The sequence below is a fragment of the Antedon bifida genome, chromosome 6, assembly GCF_963402885.1.
Source record: "Antedon bifida chromosome 6, ecAntBifi1.1, whole genome shotgun sequence".
NCBI classification, from domain to species: domain Eukaryota; kingdom Metazoa; phylum Echinodermata; class Crinoidea; order Comatulida; family Antedonidae; genus Antedon; species Antedon bifida.
Genome location: NC_136231.1, coordinates 24,400,391 through 24,415,497, shown reverse-complemented (window position 1 = coordinate 24,415,497; position 15,107 = coordinate 24,400,391). Strand labels below are relative to the sequence as shown.

General features: G+C 34.8%; 3 protein-coding genes across 5 annotated transcripts; 1 reads left to right on the top strand and 2 right to left on the bottom strand.

Annotated features, from left to right (window-relative positions):
* The first annotated feature begins 446 nt into the window (after positions 1-446).
* On the top strand, positions 447-2,957 carry LOC144844219 (histone H2A.V). The gene is made up of 5 exons (XM_078701000.1): positions 447-564; positions 726-803; positions 937-1,050; positions 1,640-1,769; positions 2,231-2,957. The coding sequence occupies exons 1-5, from the start codon at positions 562-564 to the stop codon at positions 2,290-2,292; spliced, it is 387 nt and encodes a 128-aa protein (XP_078557126.1). The 5' UTR covers positions 447-561; the 3' UTR covers positions 2,293-2,957.
* A 1,057-nt stretch (positions 2,958-4,014) lies between these two features.
* On the bottom strand, positions 4,015-9,327 carry LOC144844209 (uncharacterized). 3 transcript variants are annotated; one of them, XM_078700984.1, is made up of 9 exons: positions 9,094-9,327; positions 8,480-8,702; positions 8,034-8,109; positions 7,540-7,611; positions 7,158-7,232; positions 5,967-6,407; positions 5,358-5,699; positions 4,657-4,836; positions 4,015-4,226 (listed from the first exon to the last, which is right to left on the bottom strand). In XM_078700984.1, the coding sequence occupies exons 2-9, from the start codon at positions 8,519-8,521 to the stop codon at positions 4,015-4,017; spliced, it is 1,440 nt and encodes a 479-aa protein (XP_078557110.1). In that variant the 5' UTR covers positions 8,522-8,702; positions 9,094-9,327. The 3 variants fall into 3 exon arrangements, with proteins under 3 accessions (XP_078557110.1, XP_078557109.1, XP_078557111.1); XM_078700983.1 differs by having other exon boundaries at positions 8,480-8,708; positions 9,098-9,327; XM_078700985.1 differs by lacking the exons at positions 8,034-8,109; positions 9,094-9,327 and having other exon boundaries at positions 8,480-8,529.
* Positions 9,328-9,966: 639 nt separating this feature from the next.
* Positions 9,967-14,216, bottom strand: LOC144844201 (NLR family CARD domain-containing protein 4-like). Its single transcript, XM_078700972.1, has 3 exons — positions 13,691-14,216; positions 10,857-13,578; positions 9,967-10,751 (listed from the first exon to the last, which is right to left on the bottom strand). The coding sequence occupies exons 1-3, from the start codon at positions 14,214-14,216 to the stop codon at positions 10,682-10,684; spliced, it is 3,318 nt and encodes a 1,105-aa protein (XP_078557098.1). The 3' UTR covers positions 9,967-10,681.
* Positions 14,217-15,107: the final 891 nt, after the last annotated feature.

Sequence of the window (15,107 nt, the reverse complement as noted above, 5' to 3'; positions counted from 1 at the left end):
AAAATTCAGTCCCATAACATTTTCATTTTGAATTCTCATTTAAAATTGAACTTATAAACGCATAAAAACTTGTTGAAAAAGTATCTAAAAAACAGCCTAGATCCAACAAAAATAAATGGGAGGGGTAAAAATATGACTCAGTCTACTTTTAATCCCATTATTATCTCGTTAAATATTGACCATACTCCAATAGGTTTCACAATAGACAGATAGATTTCATAGACAAATATAATAGGCCTACAAACAACAGAGAGGACCTGCCTCACAACAATTACAATAATATAGCCCTCGCTTTTTAGTTCAATTCTATTGTTATTTTACGTTTGAATAACAAAACCTACAACAAAGGAAAACAGCGCCATCCTTTTCAATACTGCCTCATTAGGCAAAGAATGAATATTCATTAGCATATCTGTGTTGTGATTGGACAGTTTACATTCCCGCCATGCAACCATTGGCTTATAATCTAGCATATTGATAGCATCTGACGGGTTTTTGCGCGTCCATTTGTACGTTGTCTGTTGGCGGTTTACTTTCGAGGTTGACAGAAATACCGAAAAAATGGTTAGTAGAGCCCTTTTCAATCCGATTTATTGTAAAGGACATAGTTGCCATCCGAATTTTGTTTTATGATTAACGGTTTCTGTGATAATATTATTATAAAATGCGCTCTTTAGTTTTTTTGTAATTGCAATGATTGAAGAAAAATATTTCGTTTTTTCTAGGCTGGAGGTAAAGCTGGTAAAGACTCAGGAAAAGCCAAGGCGAAAGCCGTATCACGATCTGCAAGGGCAGGCCTACAGGTATTTTAAACTTCTGTTTTAGACTATGTCTGTATTCCTTATATATACTGTGTGAATGTTTAATTTACTGTAGCAAGTACACACACTGTTATAAAATATCTGAAAATAATTTTGTAAAATCTATTTGTTTTAGTTTCCTGTCGGTCGTATTCATCGACACTTGAAAAACCGAACGACAAGCCACGGTCGAGTTGGCGCTACTGCTGCAGTGTATTCTGCTGCAATACTTGAGTATTTAACTGCCGAGGTAAATATCTTTTATTGATTCTACTAGGCTTATATTTAAATTTGTTTATTATATCTTTGTTATAATTATATTGTTTATGAAAACTGAGCGGTAACTAGGTTTGCTAAATTCAATTTATTTTATGGCGCGGTTTGCTTCTGTTTTGTTTACTACCGGAAGTGAAATGCTAGCGACCATTCAGTGAATAGATTTTCGGGCGCGAATATTTATTCTGAAATTAAAGTATCGGTGACTGACTGTCCAAACGGACATCCTATCTATAGAATAGCCCATCTTTTCTTTAAATCTTATGTGGAAATTTTTTTAATGAAATACAATCAAGCAAATTAATAGAAATGCGTTTTTGACATTCATTACATTTTTTATAGCACTACAGTACACAGTATAAAATGTACATATCTAGCCTGGGTGGGTTTTTTGTCCTTTTTAATGAAATGCAATAAAGAAATACAGAGTATAAAATGTACATATCTAGCATAGGATATTTTGGGTGTTTTTTTGTGCTTTTTAATGAAATGCAATAAATAAATACAGAGTATAAATGACATATCTAGAGTAGCCTAAACTTATAATATTTTGTTTTTTGCAGGTGTTGGAATTGGCAGGCAATGCTAGTAAAGATCTTAAGGTAAAGCGTATAACACCACGTCATTTACAGCTTGCCATCCGAGGAGATGAAGAGTTGGATTCGCTTATAAAAGCAACAATTGCTGGTGGTGGTAGGTTACATTTTATTTTTGAACTTTTTTTTTTATTGCCACATAATCATTTATTCATTCATCATCACATGTTTTAATGCTAAAAAACAATGTCTACCGGAATGCTAAAACACAATGCTAGGCAATGTAACAATAGCTATTCAAATTAACAGCTTTATCTTAAATCTATTGTCACTGCTATGCTCATTGTCTAGGATTGTTTTCAACGCCCCATATCAAGTATTTTGTTAATTATTTTAGAATAGTGCTACCCAGGAGCTTGTTTATACCGATTGTGTTACTGTCCTACGACATTCTTCAGGCTGGTGTTCTGAATGTCATGCGTTCAATTCCTCCTTTCCTCCCCAAGACATTTGTTTTCAGTTATCTATGTTGACTTGCGTTTAACAGGAATGTTTCTGAAAATGCAATCTAGTCAAAAGAATAAAAATTAATAAATATTTACCTTTGTTTCTTTACAGGTGTTATCCCACATATTCACAAATCTTTGATTGGAAAGAAGGGATCGCAAAAAGCATCATAGAGGACATGACCGGAGCTTGACGATGACGACACATAACTGTACTACCTTCAGTGGCTAATCTTATTCAGCTTATTTTTTCATGGAAGTTGGATTCGATTAGCTTTTGTACAAATAACTACTATACCACTTAGTTTTTACTTATTATGTCATGTATTTAATATAGTGTGCAGAGATAATTATTTCAATTTCATTAGGTAGAAAAGATAATCATTGTATGTTTTTCATCATCCGGCTGGGTATACGTAGCGGGAAAACTGGAAAATGACATTCTGACTAGTTGTACAGTTAACTTGTAAATAATAATAGTACTGTTGATTCGTAAATTAATCTTAAAATGCTGTGTGGCAACTTACCTCCCCAAAATTCATATCTCATTCGGCAACATGCCTATTCTGTTTTTTGTGGAGAATGTAATAGATTGTTCCATTCCACATCAATCATAAGTGTGTGAAAAGATACTTGTGTTCTGGGCTTATTATTTACTGGTCCCTAAATATTTGTATGAATTGCCAATATGTTGATTAACATGAAGTTGTTTAAGAACTTCACGTTAGAAATTAGTAGTAAACTTGTTAGGACTTTTTTTGGACACTCCTTTCAATGTCTGTTGGTTTTGATGTTGAATTAAATAAAAAGAATAAATTTGACCATTTTATATAAGAAAATTCACTTTGTTTTGTTTACTGTATTGTTGAATTGCCTTCCAGCTCTCCAACTTGGATGCATGAATATAGTCTTAAATTCTATTTATAGCACTACGCTAACAAACCTCAACTTTTACTGTACATACATCTGGCCATTAATTGGTGTAAATGTTGTAAATGCCTGCTTTTTTTACCCCCTTCTCTGGCTTGCTGTACACACATCTGGAGGCCATTGATTGCATGGTTTAAATGTTAAGATCCTGAAATCCAGCAGCGAAAAACGAAACGGCGTTTCAAACCATTGTTCTTATTCGTTCGAAAATTGTTTTTATTACAGTTATATTAATAACAATTTGTTTAATAGGCCATTTTACAGTACAGTAATTCACTTTGACCAAAAACAATCGTCCTGATAAAATAATCAGAATCCCATTGTCTGGAAGTCGATAGGATTCTGGTTTTTTTATTTTATAAACGTGGAACAATGTACAGTAATAATAAAAAAAACAAATGGCTTATTCATTGTTCTTGTTTAATATAGGCCATTTTACAGTACATTCACTTTGACCAAAAACAGTCCTGATAAAACAACCAGGCCAGAAGCCCATTGTCTGAAAGTTGATGGGATTCTGGTAAAAAAGAAAATTTGTCCATTTAGTATACACGTATTTTAACGTGTGGATCTTTTGTTTCAAGAATGCTTCATAAATATAACTTTACATTTCTCTAATACTTATTTTTCATTCATCGGGCCTTATATAAATAAAATTATACCAAGAAATAGTACGCAAATAGTTGTTCCAGGCAAAAAATCGTATTACGTAATTGCCGTACAAACAATAGCATCACCTTTTCTATATGTATATGTACGTGTGCGCTCTGTACGGTAAGCTCTAACCCACTCAGCTGGTCTTACAGTAGTACCAACGGTTTAAAATGAGCTATTTATAGTCTATTGAAAACATTCCACAATTTGCATAATCCATGTGCACTCGTTATCCATTTTATACGGAATAGATTCATAATGCATTCAGATGGGATTCATGTAGTGTTGAATTCTCTATACCAATTCAATAATCTAACAAGAAGATTCTCTTTCTAGCATAGTCCTGATACTCGGTTTGTTTTCGGAGACCATTTCAATTGGGGTAAGTCCGTCTTTATTTCTTATGGTGAGTGCTTGGCTAAACCCTGGTGTAACGACAAGACATTGACAAAGCTTAGAAAGTCCATGACATGCTGCAAAATGTAGTAACGTCGGGAATAGTGTGTTGTTGAATACAGGAGCATCTACAAAACAAAAAGGTATACAAATATAAACACACGCATTTGAATTTGGTTATTGAGTTGAAGGTTGTCGGTGAAGTTGAAAATGACGAGCTTATAGAACCAAAGCCCGAACCAAAGTTTCTTATTATGTCTTTCTTTTTAGTCGCGTGCAAAGCGACTCTACAGCTGTTATTTCAGACATTTTTTATACAGAAAAATACAATTGAAAGTTTAGTCAGTGTCTCTGATTTGGTTGAGTTTGACTAGTAATTTAAAGATATTATAGGCCTACACAATATTTCCATAATGAGTTTCGGTAATAATGTACTTGTGTTACTTAATGATAGTAGGTCTACGGAAGTTACGTAACAAACCTATATATGTTTTTGTATGAATAATCTTTCGTTATCTGTACTGTATGCATTGTAAACTTCCTTCCCAAACTACTTACCGTCTTTTACTTTAACAATATTTTCTGACTTTGAAAAATGTTCCGTAAACCCTCCAAGCGGTACTTTATTCTCGTAGTTGCCTGACAAGATTGTGTCTAGCTGCTCCAAATCTTTACAGCCGTAAGAGGACATCATAAAATTGATAGGCTCAAGGGCGCCCTCAACATTGCTGAATACTTCTACAAAGTATAGGTTTAATATCATTAGAGATATATATATATGGAGAAATTAGTCAATATGATGAAATAAATTGTTATTGATAGACCTGTTTAATGTTTGTACTAGATTAGTGGGAGTGCTTCCTTCTGGTGAACAGCATTGACATGGGCCTATGATAGCCAACGTATATATTTTCCACAATGCAGACTAAGAGGAGACCTTATCGAAACCTTCAAAATAATTAAAGGATTCGAGGGAGTAAACAAAGATCTTTTTTCAAGTACACAGGGTACTACTAGGACATCCTTGGAAAATCTTCAAAACAAAATTAATCAAATCAAGTAGATGCCGCTTGGACTTTTTTCTCAAAGAATAACAAATCATTGGAATGCTCTTCTAACTAAAGTTGTCAGCGAACCAACTCTATTAACTTTTAAAAATCGACTGGATACATATTGGCATGATAAGGGGTTTGAAAGGCTTAGCCTAGAAACCACCCTTTAAACCGTAAGTGTACAGTAAGTGGAAGTGACTGACTTACCAGTTTCCACGACGCTATCTTTCCCACGACTACTCTTTTTGTCAACTGCTTTCTCCTTAATTGAAACTGTCAACTCCTTCTCATCTTCCATATACCCATGATGTACTAATACTTTGCCTAGTTCGTTGGTCAGTTTCCCTGAACTGTGTTTATCTCTGAATGTCTTGAGCGCTTCTGTTTTTGCAAAACTTAGCCAAACTTCAACGCAACCTTTGCCAATTTCCAGCGGCGTTGCTTCCTTCTCTATCATCATTTTACAAAGTTCTTTCAGAAAAGGACCATTTGCCATTCGCGTTATAATATCCTCCTCCTCCATTTTGAATAATAGTTTTAATGCAATTTCTGTGTCAACAAACAAGGTTTAGTGATTAATCAAACATTTAAATCCTATTCCAAAGCGACGATAATTTAAGTTTATTTATATCTTTTTTATCTTGTTAGATCATGATGTAACCAAAGAATGGTAGGACTGATCATATCTGGTTAAAGGAAAACTTAACCCCATTTGATTAAAAGATATAATTAAAAATGATATATTAATTTAACTGATGTAAAGACTGGAACGCACGTTCCTAATGTAAGCTTTACTTTAAGGAACATAAAACTTACTTTGGTGTTGACTAACAGATTCTGCATTCGGTCCATGTAGTATAATTGTATTACTGTCGGCGATTACAATGGTCGACGAACCGTCTATTAAAATCTGAAATTGGTTTAGAGGTTGATCAAGGGACGTGGATCGGCAGCGATGATGAAAGATGCAAATATTATCATTGATATCATCAGCAAGCTGCGTAGTTATGTCGTTATCTTTCGATCTAAATGATTCATCATCACACCGAATGTCTTCGTATTTAGCAACACGTGTTCCACGTGTTACAGCACCTTCTGAAACTTTGCGCGAAATCTTATGATGCGGCGATGATGGATGGATTCTGGTAGATAAACTTGGTAGCGACATTCGCGTTTCTTTATACCTTGATGATGACGAGAAACCAACAGATGACGCAGAGTGCGCTGGTAACCGTTTTGATTTTATTTGTCTTGGTTCTGAAATAAGAAAACATTCGGTGACAATCAATTTAAAGGATTTTGATCGCGACAATAAACAACATAAAGTTATTGTCTTATGACAATATTCCAGATATTGTATAGCCTCTGACACACTGCACAGTAGCCTCTTCTTTAACGGCGTTATGTCAACGCTGTTCAGATTTCCAATCGGTACGGTAAACCTTGGTTTCAAACCCCAGTGTCGTTTTTTCATAGTTGAGGTTATTTAGGGCCGAGGGTTTCATTTCATTTCATTTTTCATTTCTTTATTCGACAACAAACGGTCCAGGGGTTGCGACAGCAACAGAGCGCCATAACACATTTGTGTCCGCAACCCCTGTAACATACAACTTAATACAAGTTAAAATGAATATAAAATATACAGATTATATAAAAAATTTAATTAATTAGTATTTCTGTGTAACACAATTTAAAATACACCTATACAATTAAAATAAAGTTAGCGTTTATCAAGCAGATAGTTTTTCAATTTCGACAGGAAATTTTTCAAAGGAAGAGTAACTGCTTGATCTTTGATTATGGGGGGTAGTGGTTACGTTGTTAAGGTGCAATAACTGTTGCTTTATGACACGACCGTACGAGAATAATGCTGAATATATTAAGGCGTTACGGTTTGACGACCATTTTGTGTTGCATTTTGCTATTCTAAAGTTCATTTAAGTGTTGTTTTTAATTAGACTGCAACTACTAATAGAAATACTTCCTCATATTTTAGAATTAACTTACTGGAATCAGCTTCCGGGTTTATGAACATGTCTACAAACTCTTCTTTCCCTTCTTCGGGTATTTTGTATTTCTTGACTGAAAAATAAAATTTAAACATTTATCCCCATAACCATAATTCGACGAATTCTGTATTTTTTAGTTGTTAAAGTTGGACACCACCAGTGGCGTATCTAGTGTATGTGTATGTGTGTGGGGGGGAGGGGGGGGGGTTGTTCTTGGGTAGGGATTGTTGGGGGCGGCAGATGGACAACTAGTATTATTATGCAGTTCTAGAACACCCCCGACTTCAAAATCCTGGATACGCCACTGGACACCACTCTACTTGCAGTTTTTCAAGACATTAATGGCCACTAGAAATAGTAATGTGTGTTTGTCTACTTACAAAATTTGGCACGAGCATTCTCAAATTCAGAACTAATGTAGAATGCAGAAAACTTGCTGGTAGGCATAAACACTAAAAAAAAACAACGTTAACCAGTCACAAAATTTACGTTATTTAACCATCGGATGTATCATGCTTATTAGGCTACCGTACTCTTCATTCACTGGACGTAAAACCAATGAATCATTGACGATTGCAATGGAAAGGCAGAGTCCAATTAGGCCCAGTTAGGACTAGGCTTGGGTATTATACAAGGAATCGAGAACCGGGACAAGAATATGTGAAAAGGCTGAGATTTGTGAATCTCTTATTGGAACTTTAAAATGCGTCTTTCAGACAAGACGTGTTAAGCCTATACGTGTACTACTATTATACCGAGTTGTCGTATAATTGAAGCGATCGGTATCGCCTCTCAGGACAGGGTCAAATTAGGAGCAGAGAATGGGACCAACTGACCATCGGTCAAATTAGGGCAGAGAGTGGGACCAACTGACCATCGTCTGCTTCTTTATCTGGCGATGGACAATAGAATTTTGACTTCTTTTTCAAATCTTCTTCAGGAAATTTGATCTAAAATATATAATAAATATATTATAAAACTATAATCCAACTTTCTGAAATAAATTCTCATTAATCGTTGTTTCCTTGATCGGAGAATCATTGTCATCATGATCATCATCATCACCATTATCATCGTGATCACATCATCATGATCATGATCATGATCATCATCGTCATCGTCATAATCGTCATCATCATAATTATGTATCATCATCGTGTAATAATCCATCGCTTGTGATTGGTCATCACTTACGTCACATGTCCTTGTGTTACGTCTCTAGTGGGAACCAAGCTTTAGGTTCAATTCACTCAATATTCGCAGAAAATAAAATGTACGTAAAATCATGAGTACAATCTGATCTGGTTTAGTCCAACCTACCGTGGGCGGAGACTTCCACATAGACATAACTTTCTTGGCCATTTTACAGTTCTGTTGTTACCCGATGGTTTGACGATTACAGTTGGCTCAGAAACGAGGTTTGTTCTTTCCATGAAATATTCAACGTGATATTATGTTAAATTGCTTCCTCTTTTTCCAATACTTTACTGTTTATTGGTTACACAGCTTGTAGTAGCATACATACTGTTTCTTATTGTGTTCACTATACCTATTTATTATCAATGTGTATAGTAGAAAAGAAAAACAAATTTATATGAAATATTCTAAGAATTTAAAAAACCCAATTACACACAACAATAATTGACATAGACCAAGTCGAGGAAATTGTTAGTGAATTGTACTATTAATACATTTTATTGTTGTGATTTGAACCGATAGCTCGACAATACGACATTGTAGAGTGTGAAACCATTACTAACTAGTACGTATATCTAACATTGGCCTATATTATAATCTTTATCGAAATATATAATCAGATACACTTCTTCATTACGCATTATAATCATATCACTCCAATGCAAAGTACGAATGCAATATCATAATAGTCTATACAATGTTACAGGATAGCTGTACTATAAAATGGTCTATCTTACTTACAAATTAATATATTCCAGTTGTTACGTACTTCAGTGCTTTCTCTGTTACTAGTCGTAGTTCAATTGCATATTATACTTCCTTTTCCATGAGCCTTATCCGGTCTTTGTTGGCAGTCAGGGTAGTACAGTAGCAAACTGGTACGATTGGATAATTCGTATTTGGATTTCCCCTGGGTCATAACTCAGACGAAACTTGTATATCTTGAGTTTGTGAAATCAGTGTGAAATGCATGTATTATGTATCTCCTACTGCACAATAGGCCTAGAATCCCACACAAAATAGACGAATTTCACAAGAATGAAATAACAATAAACTCATTGATGTGTGTATTTCCAACTTGTCTGCTCTCTAGTAGAAAATGAGCCAACGAGATTAGTACCAACACAAAAGTGAAATGCGACAAAGTCAGTTATTCTCACTCGGTTATATTATACATTTATCCATTGAGAGAAGACGCACGTAACAATGAGGAAGAAGGACCGATCATACGATTTACCGAGCGGGGTTGGTGAATCTGTCCATTTATGTAGGTCTACTCACCCGAATTAAAATATTTGGAGCGTAGTATTCAGATTGCATAACGCAAGGATAATTTTACTTTCATATGACTAACAACCGTCGATTCAACTAGGCACTAACAGAACAAATACAATTTTTCCTATTTCTACTCCCCAAAATGTATTTAAAATATATTTTCATTCGACATCCGTGTTATAGCATATAGAGAACTCTAGAAAAAATAATATGTGCGTTTGTACATAAAACATTATTTGGTTTATTTTATTACCATATCAAATAATAAACACAACAATATGCTGAAACCATTTTAGAAAAACTTTTCAATAACAACCTTTCATCAAGTAAAATCAAATACAAAAACATTTATAGAAACCAGCGTTGCTTTTCTCTATCTTATTTTGAAGATAAAAGAGAAAGTACCAATATCGTTTTTATTATTGCGTTTAAGCATATTATCAATAAGCTTACCTTTTGTGTATACATTACGTCATCATAGTATGATGAGCGTATCAAGTAGTGTTTGGAGTGATTTTCCATGTGTTTCTCTTTTTCGTTATTAATTGAATATTATTATTACGCCTATAATTTACTGAAATGTGTTTGTCATTTTATCTTGAATGCTTTTAGGCAACATTCAATCTGTAAGTGTGTATTCTTTTTCGAAAAATATAAGTACACTGGTCCGAAAATGACTACCAGTAAGTTATCAATGTAAATGTTTAAAATCTGAGGTTCCTTTTATAAATTATGATTGTTGCATTAGTTTTGATTTGATTTGAATTTATTTGAAAAAAAAACATCATCATACAAAGTGATAAAATTAACTACTGATTACATGATTATAACTACATTTTTAGAAGAATTTCCAGGAAAGTTTAAAAAGCTTAGTAGCTTATTTCCATTGAGAACCAAATGGATTGTCTGATCATAATTCTAGCAATCCTCCCCATAAACATAAACTCTACAATACAATATCGCCATATATGCACTCTATTCTACTTCTTCTTCACATCAACATCCACTTCTGCCTTCACACAAATGATGCCATTTAACAATAGCTGGCAATTAACATAGGTTTATGATTTTCGGTAATCCATTCAAGTCGATACCGTCGGGCACAAGATCAAATGACAATCTGTAAAGAAATAGTATTTTATATATTTTTGTTACCGTAATCATTATTATTAATAATGGGCATCATTAATACAGTCTTATTGACGTCAATAAACATTGTATTTACCTTAGATCTGCTAGATTTGGCATTTCCTCACATACTTTTAACAAGGCAAGAAAATCGTCTTTCTTAAATCGTATAATAACGAGGTTAAGCTCCTTCAACTCTTTCAACTTGGAGAGATTCCCAATGAATCCGTTAAACATTCCATTTTCAATCGCCTTTATGTTTTCCACGTTTTTGCCAGAGGCATGTAGGTATTCCAAATTCAGTAGGTATGGCATTACCGTGGCAATGTAGAAAAGAAGTGGACCCGGGAAAGTGCTATCAGCTATGTGAAGTCGTTTTAAACTTTTCATCTGTTTGAGTGCGACAAAGAACGGATTATAACCTTCGGATTCAACATTGTTCGTAGTCATATTCAGGATCTCCAGTCCAGGCAAATAATGCACATTCTCGGCAAGCTTCTTCATAACAGAATTATCGATTTTATTCAATCGTATATCAAGGACTCTCATGTGTGGTGTGTTTGAAAATGTCTCAATTGTATCGCACAGAGTGTCTGATGACAGTTCACAATTCTCAATCCATAATTCTTCCATCATTTTAAGCTTTCCTGCTTTTAAATGTTTGATTAAACTTGGAAAACCCTCAGATACATGATTTCCTGATAGCGTAAGAACCTTCAGATTCGACATCTCACCAACACAAACAGAAATGTCTTTTAAATCTTTTGGCTGAAGGTCATTACTGTTCAAACAAAGACTCTCTAGTGTTTTTAATCTGTTTAACATGTTCACAAATGCAGAAAATTGTGCTCCTTTCATTTGCATACCTGAAATAGTTACAGATTTTACACTTTCTGTCATTCCGTCAAATACGATTCCCAAATTAATTTCTTTTGCTTGCCATTTCGTCAGTGTTTCGTACATTGGATAGATGCCATACATCTGCTCTACAGGAATTTTTCTTAGAAAAGACTGTTCTGGAATATGTTGTTTAAAACTCTCGACAAACTTGACCCTTTTGCCTTCAGATGAAGAAATCTCTGTGACTTTCTCTGTATAAGAGCGTCTGCAAGATGGAATCTTATCCATAAGGGCACGAATCTGTGTGTTGTCCTCTACTCCAAGATACAGGAGTTCTAAGTGACGAATAAAACCAGTGTTCTTCAACAAATATGCAAGGGACATGGCAGTATAGTTTGAAATACCAGTGAATCGTATACGTCCCTCTGGGAAAACAGTTGTCATCTCACCAGCAAGTTTGCTGGCATACTTCTCTGCTTCAAAATAGCACCCAATGCACAGTTCCAAGAATTGTTGCATTTCCTTTATTTCCTCAATCTTTAAATCTCCCTTGTAGAAAGTTTCCCATGTCACCTGCGGATATTGTTTGTAAATATCACCAAGTGTCTTAAGAACAAGATTAGCTGCGTTATAGCTCTCTGCACACGTGAACTTCAACAACAGATGCATATCTAATGCTTTTCGAACAGATTTCACCATGTCTAGATGTTTTAGAAACTGTGTGGGGTCTTTTTCAAGTAAGCTTGCCAAATAAATGGCGGCACATTTCTCTTGAGCTGATTTGTGAAAGAACTGTGCTTCATCTGTCGGCATAAATGGATCTTCTGGATCTTCTTCTTCACGAAGTGTATGCATAATGCCAATTTCACAAGCACCTTTAATAGCAATTTTCTGAGGATCATCTAGGACTTTTAAGCTGAATATTAGACCACCGGTATCAACCTCTAACCCACATAATCCTATTTTACCAACATCGCACAACACCTGCTTCGGACACAATGTATCGTCTTTGCCTTCTGTCTTGTGTTTATAATTATGTGTTAGAAAGTCAAACAATTGTTGATACAATCTGCTTGGAGTCTTTGGTAGATCTGCTGATTTAGATTTGTTTGCAAAACGCTTCTTCCAGAGAAAGCACATGATAGCTGTCATTATTGGAATCTCTGCAATCCCTTCGACGAAATTAACATCCTTAATGTATTTCATCAATCCCTCTCCAGATTCTGGATGTTTAGTAAAATATCTCTTTACAAATTCTTCTACATTTTCCTTTGTGAATCCTTTCAATTCAAAGTGTTTATAAAGCATATGAATTTTTTGGAAATCTTTGGATCGATGTGGTCTAGTTGTCACCACGATATGGCACTTTGGAAATGTATCACATCGTAATACATCAAGTAATTTCGATTCGCACCTATATTCACCAACATTTTGGTTGAGTTCATCGTACCCGTCTAACATAAACACAACTTGTGAAGGATCAGACTTTATGTACTTCTCTACGACATTGATATCGCTTTCCGAAAACCCGTGTAAAAGCTGTTTGTGAACTGCATCAAATAAAGACTGACCGAATTTGAACTTTCTGATCTCCAAAAGGAACAGTAGTTTAAAGTTCTTGAGATACTTGACATTACTGTTGCTGTTATCCTCTTTACCACTTAAATTATTATGAACAGATTCAGCCCAGTCAAGAGACATTCGCTGTAGTATTGTTGTTTTTCCAGTTCCAGCTCTTCCACGAATCAAGACACGATAATGGTTATCATTTTCACTTCTAGTGGGATCAAACATCATGTCATATTCTGGAAATGAAAAGTCTGCTCTGTAGTCTTCATGTTCATAAACAATGTTGAGATTGATGAAAATGTCCTTGAGCTCCATGACACCGTCCCTACTGTCCCATGGCAATGGCTTCACAACTTTACAGAACTTGCAATATCTGTCTGATAGAGTTTTAACAGCACTGTCGATAATTTCTGAAATGGAATTCAAGATTTTTAAAAATACCAAATTGTCACATCTAAATAGTAAATAAAAGTGTAAGATAGTATTAATTTCAATTTGTCAAGTCATGTAAGTAATGATTACCTGGGTCATCTCCAAGATACTTTTTCACAAAGGTTGCGGCACGGTTGCAACCAGTGTTCCGCAAACATTTCTCGAATGACGTTAGAATTTGCTTTCTATCGTCTAAAACACATTTCCTTTCCAGACACAATAGTAGATTCCACGGAGTACACACAGAGTGAGGTTTGATGTATACAAATGATATTTTTTTGCAATCGAGTTGTTCCAGGTGATTTCCAACGTCAACCAGCATTCGTCTATATTGAGAGATCAACTTTAAATTACCTCCTGCTTGAGGTAGGCGCGCCAACAGATCTTCACGTCCAACTAACTTCAATAATTCACAAAGCAAGTCGACTTTACTAGGTGAAATTATCCTTCGATCAATGAGTTCTTGAAAGATGGTAAATAAGTCTTTGTCTTTGCTCGATGGTACATAATCAGATAAAATAAATTTTACTTTATTTTCACTAGCTTTGAGTTCATCAGGCAATATTTGCAGTGCAAGTTTCAGATCTTCTTCATTGGTGAATTTTACGGCAGTCATGTTGAAGTTACTTACAGCTTGTCAGTGTCATTTAAACCTGTAACAGAAGACAAAACACACAACTAACACAAACAGTGATTGATACTGCGTCTATGAAAACTCATCTATTCATCTCGGTGGTCACTGTAAGCTTCCGTACTTTTTTGTTTAATTGTATGACATATATGCTAAAAAAGTAATGTCATCTATCTCTCAATCTATCTATCTATCTATCTATAGTTGGGCCTAGTGTAATTATCATTATGCCTACTCAATGTATTTCAGACATGCATATAACAATCAAAATGCAATTATTAAAAGTACGGTTTTATTTTGTATATTCATTTTAAGTGCACGTCCGCGTAGGTCTCTGCCCCGTCCACCCCCAACCCTTGCTGTGATGACTAAATGGAGACAATATACGTGAAATTTCCTACTGCTAACGGTATAGTAACCAAGGTTTTAATGACTATTAAAACCTCAGGCTCAGTACGGTGCTGATAACATTAACCGCCGGGCCCTGTTAAATATGCTTTAAACCTAGGCCTCTATGCATAAACCTGCAATGAATCGAAGGAGGAATGGTATACAAATTGAGTTTATTTTTATATTCAGTAGTAAATGTTTAATATAATCATTATCATATACAACTAGGCCTACCTTATACTCTTTCTCTGTAAAAACACTCGACACGTAGGCCTACTGCAGATTCATTGTATCAAAGAAAGAACCGGAACCGGGTTCATTTCGATATTTTTAGAACGACTCATTTATTGGTAATTTCCAATAAATCTATACATACCCTTGATACAAAAGAGGGCGCTATTGAAACAATTTGGAATAAAATGTATCTAAAAGTGTAACATGTTGAAGCTTGTGTCTATCTTGTGCATTCGAATTATTTAAAACAAA

Coding starts and splice junctions, on each gene's coding strand:
- LOC144844219 (XM_078701000.1), top strand. Junction 804..936: donor CTGCAAGGGCAGGCCTACAG/GTATTTTAAACT, acceptor TATTTGTTTTAG/TTTCCTGTCGGTCGTATTCA. Junction 1,051..1,639: donor TTGAGTATTTAACTGCCGAG/GTAAATATCTTT, acceptor TGTTTTTTGCAG/GTGTTGGAATTGGCAGGCAA.
- LOC144844209 (XM_078700984.1), bottom strand. CDS start 8,521: ATGGCCAAGAAAGTTATGTCTATGTGGAAGTCTCCGCCCACG. Junction 8,110..8,479: donor TGTGGAAGTCTCCGCCCACG/GTAGGTTGGACT, acceptor TATATATTTTAG/ATCAAATTTCCTGAAGAAGA. Junction 7,233..7,539: donor GAATGCTCGTGCCAAATTTT/GTAAGTAGACAA, acceptor TTTATTTTTCAG/TCAAGAAATACAAAATACCC.
- LOC144844201 (XM_078700972.1), bottom strand. CDS start 14,216: ATGACTGCCGTAAAATTCACCAATGAAGAAGATCTGAAACTTGCACTG. Junction 13,579..13,690: donor GTATCTTGGAGATGACCCAG/GTAATCATTACT, acceptor ATTCCATTTCAG/AAATTATCGACAGTGCTGTT. Junction 10,752..10,856: donor CCAAATCTAGCAGATCTAAG/GTAAATACAATG, acceptor ATTTCTTTACAG/ATTGTCATTTGATCTTGTGC.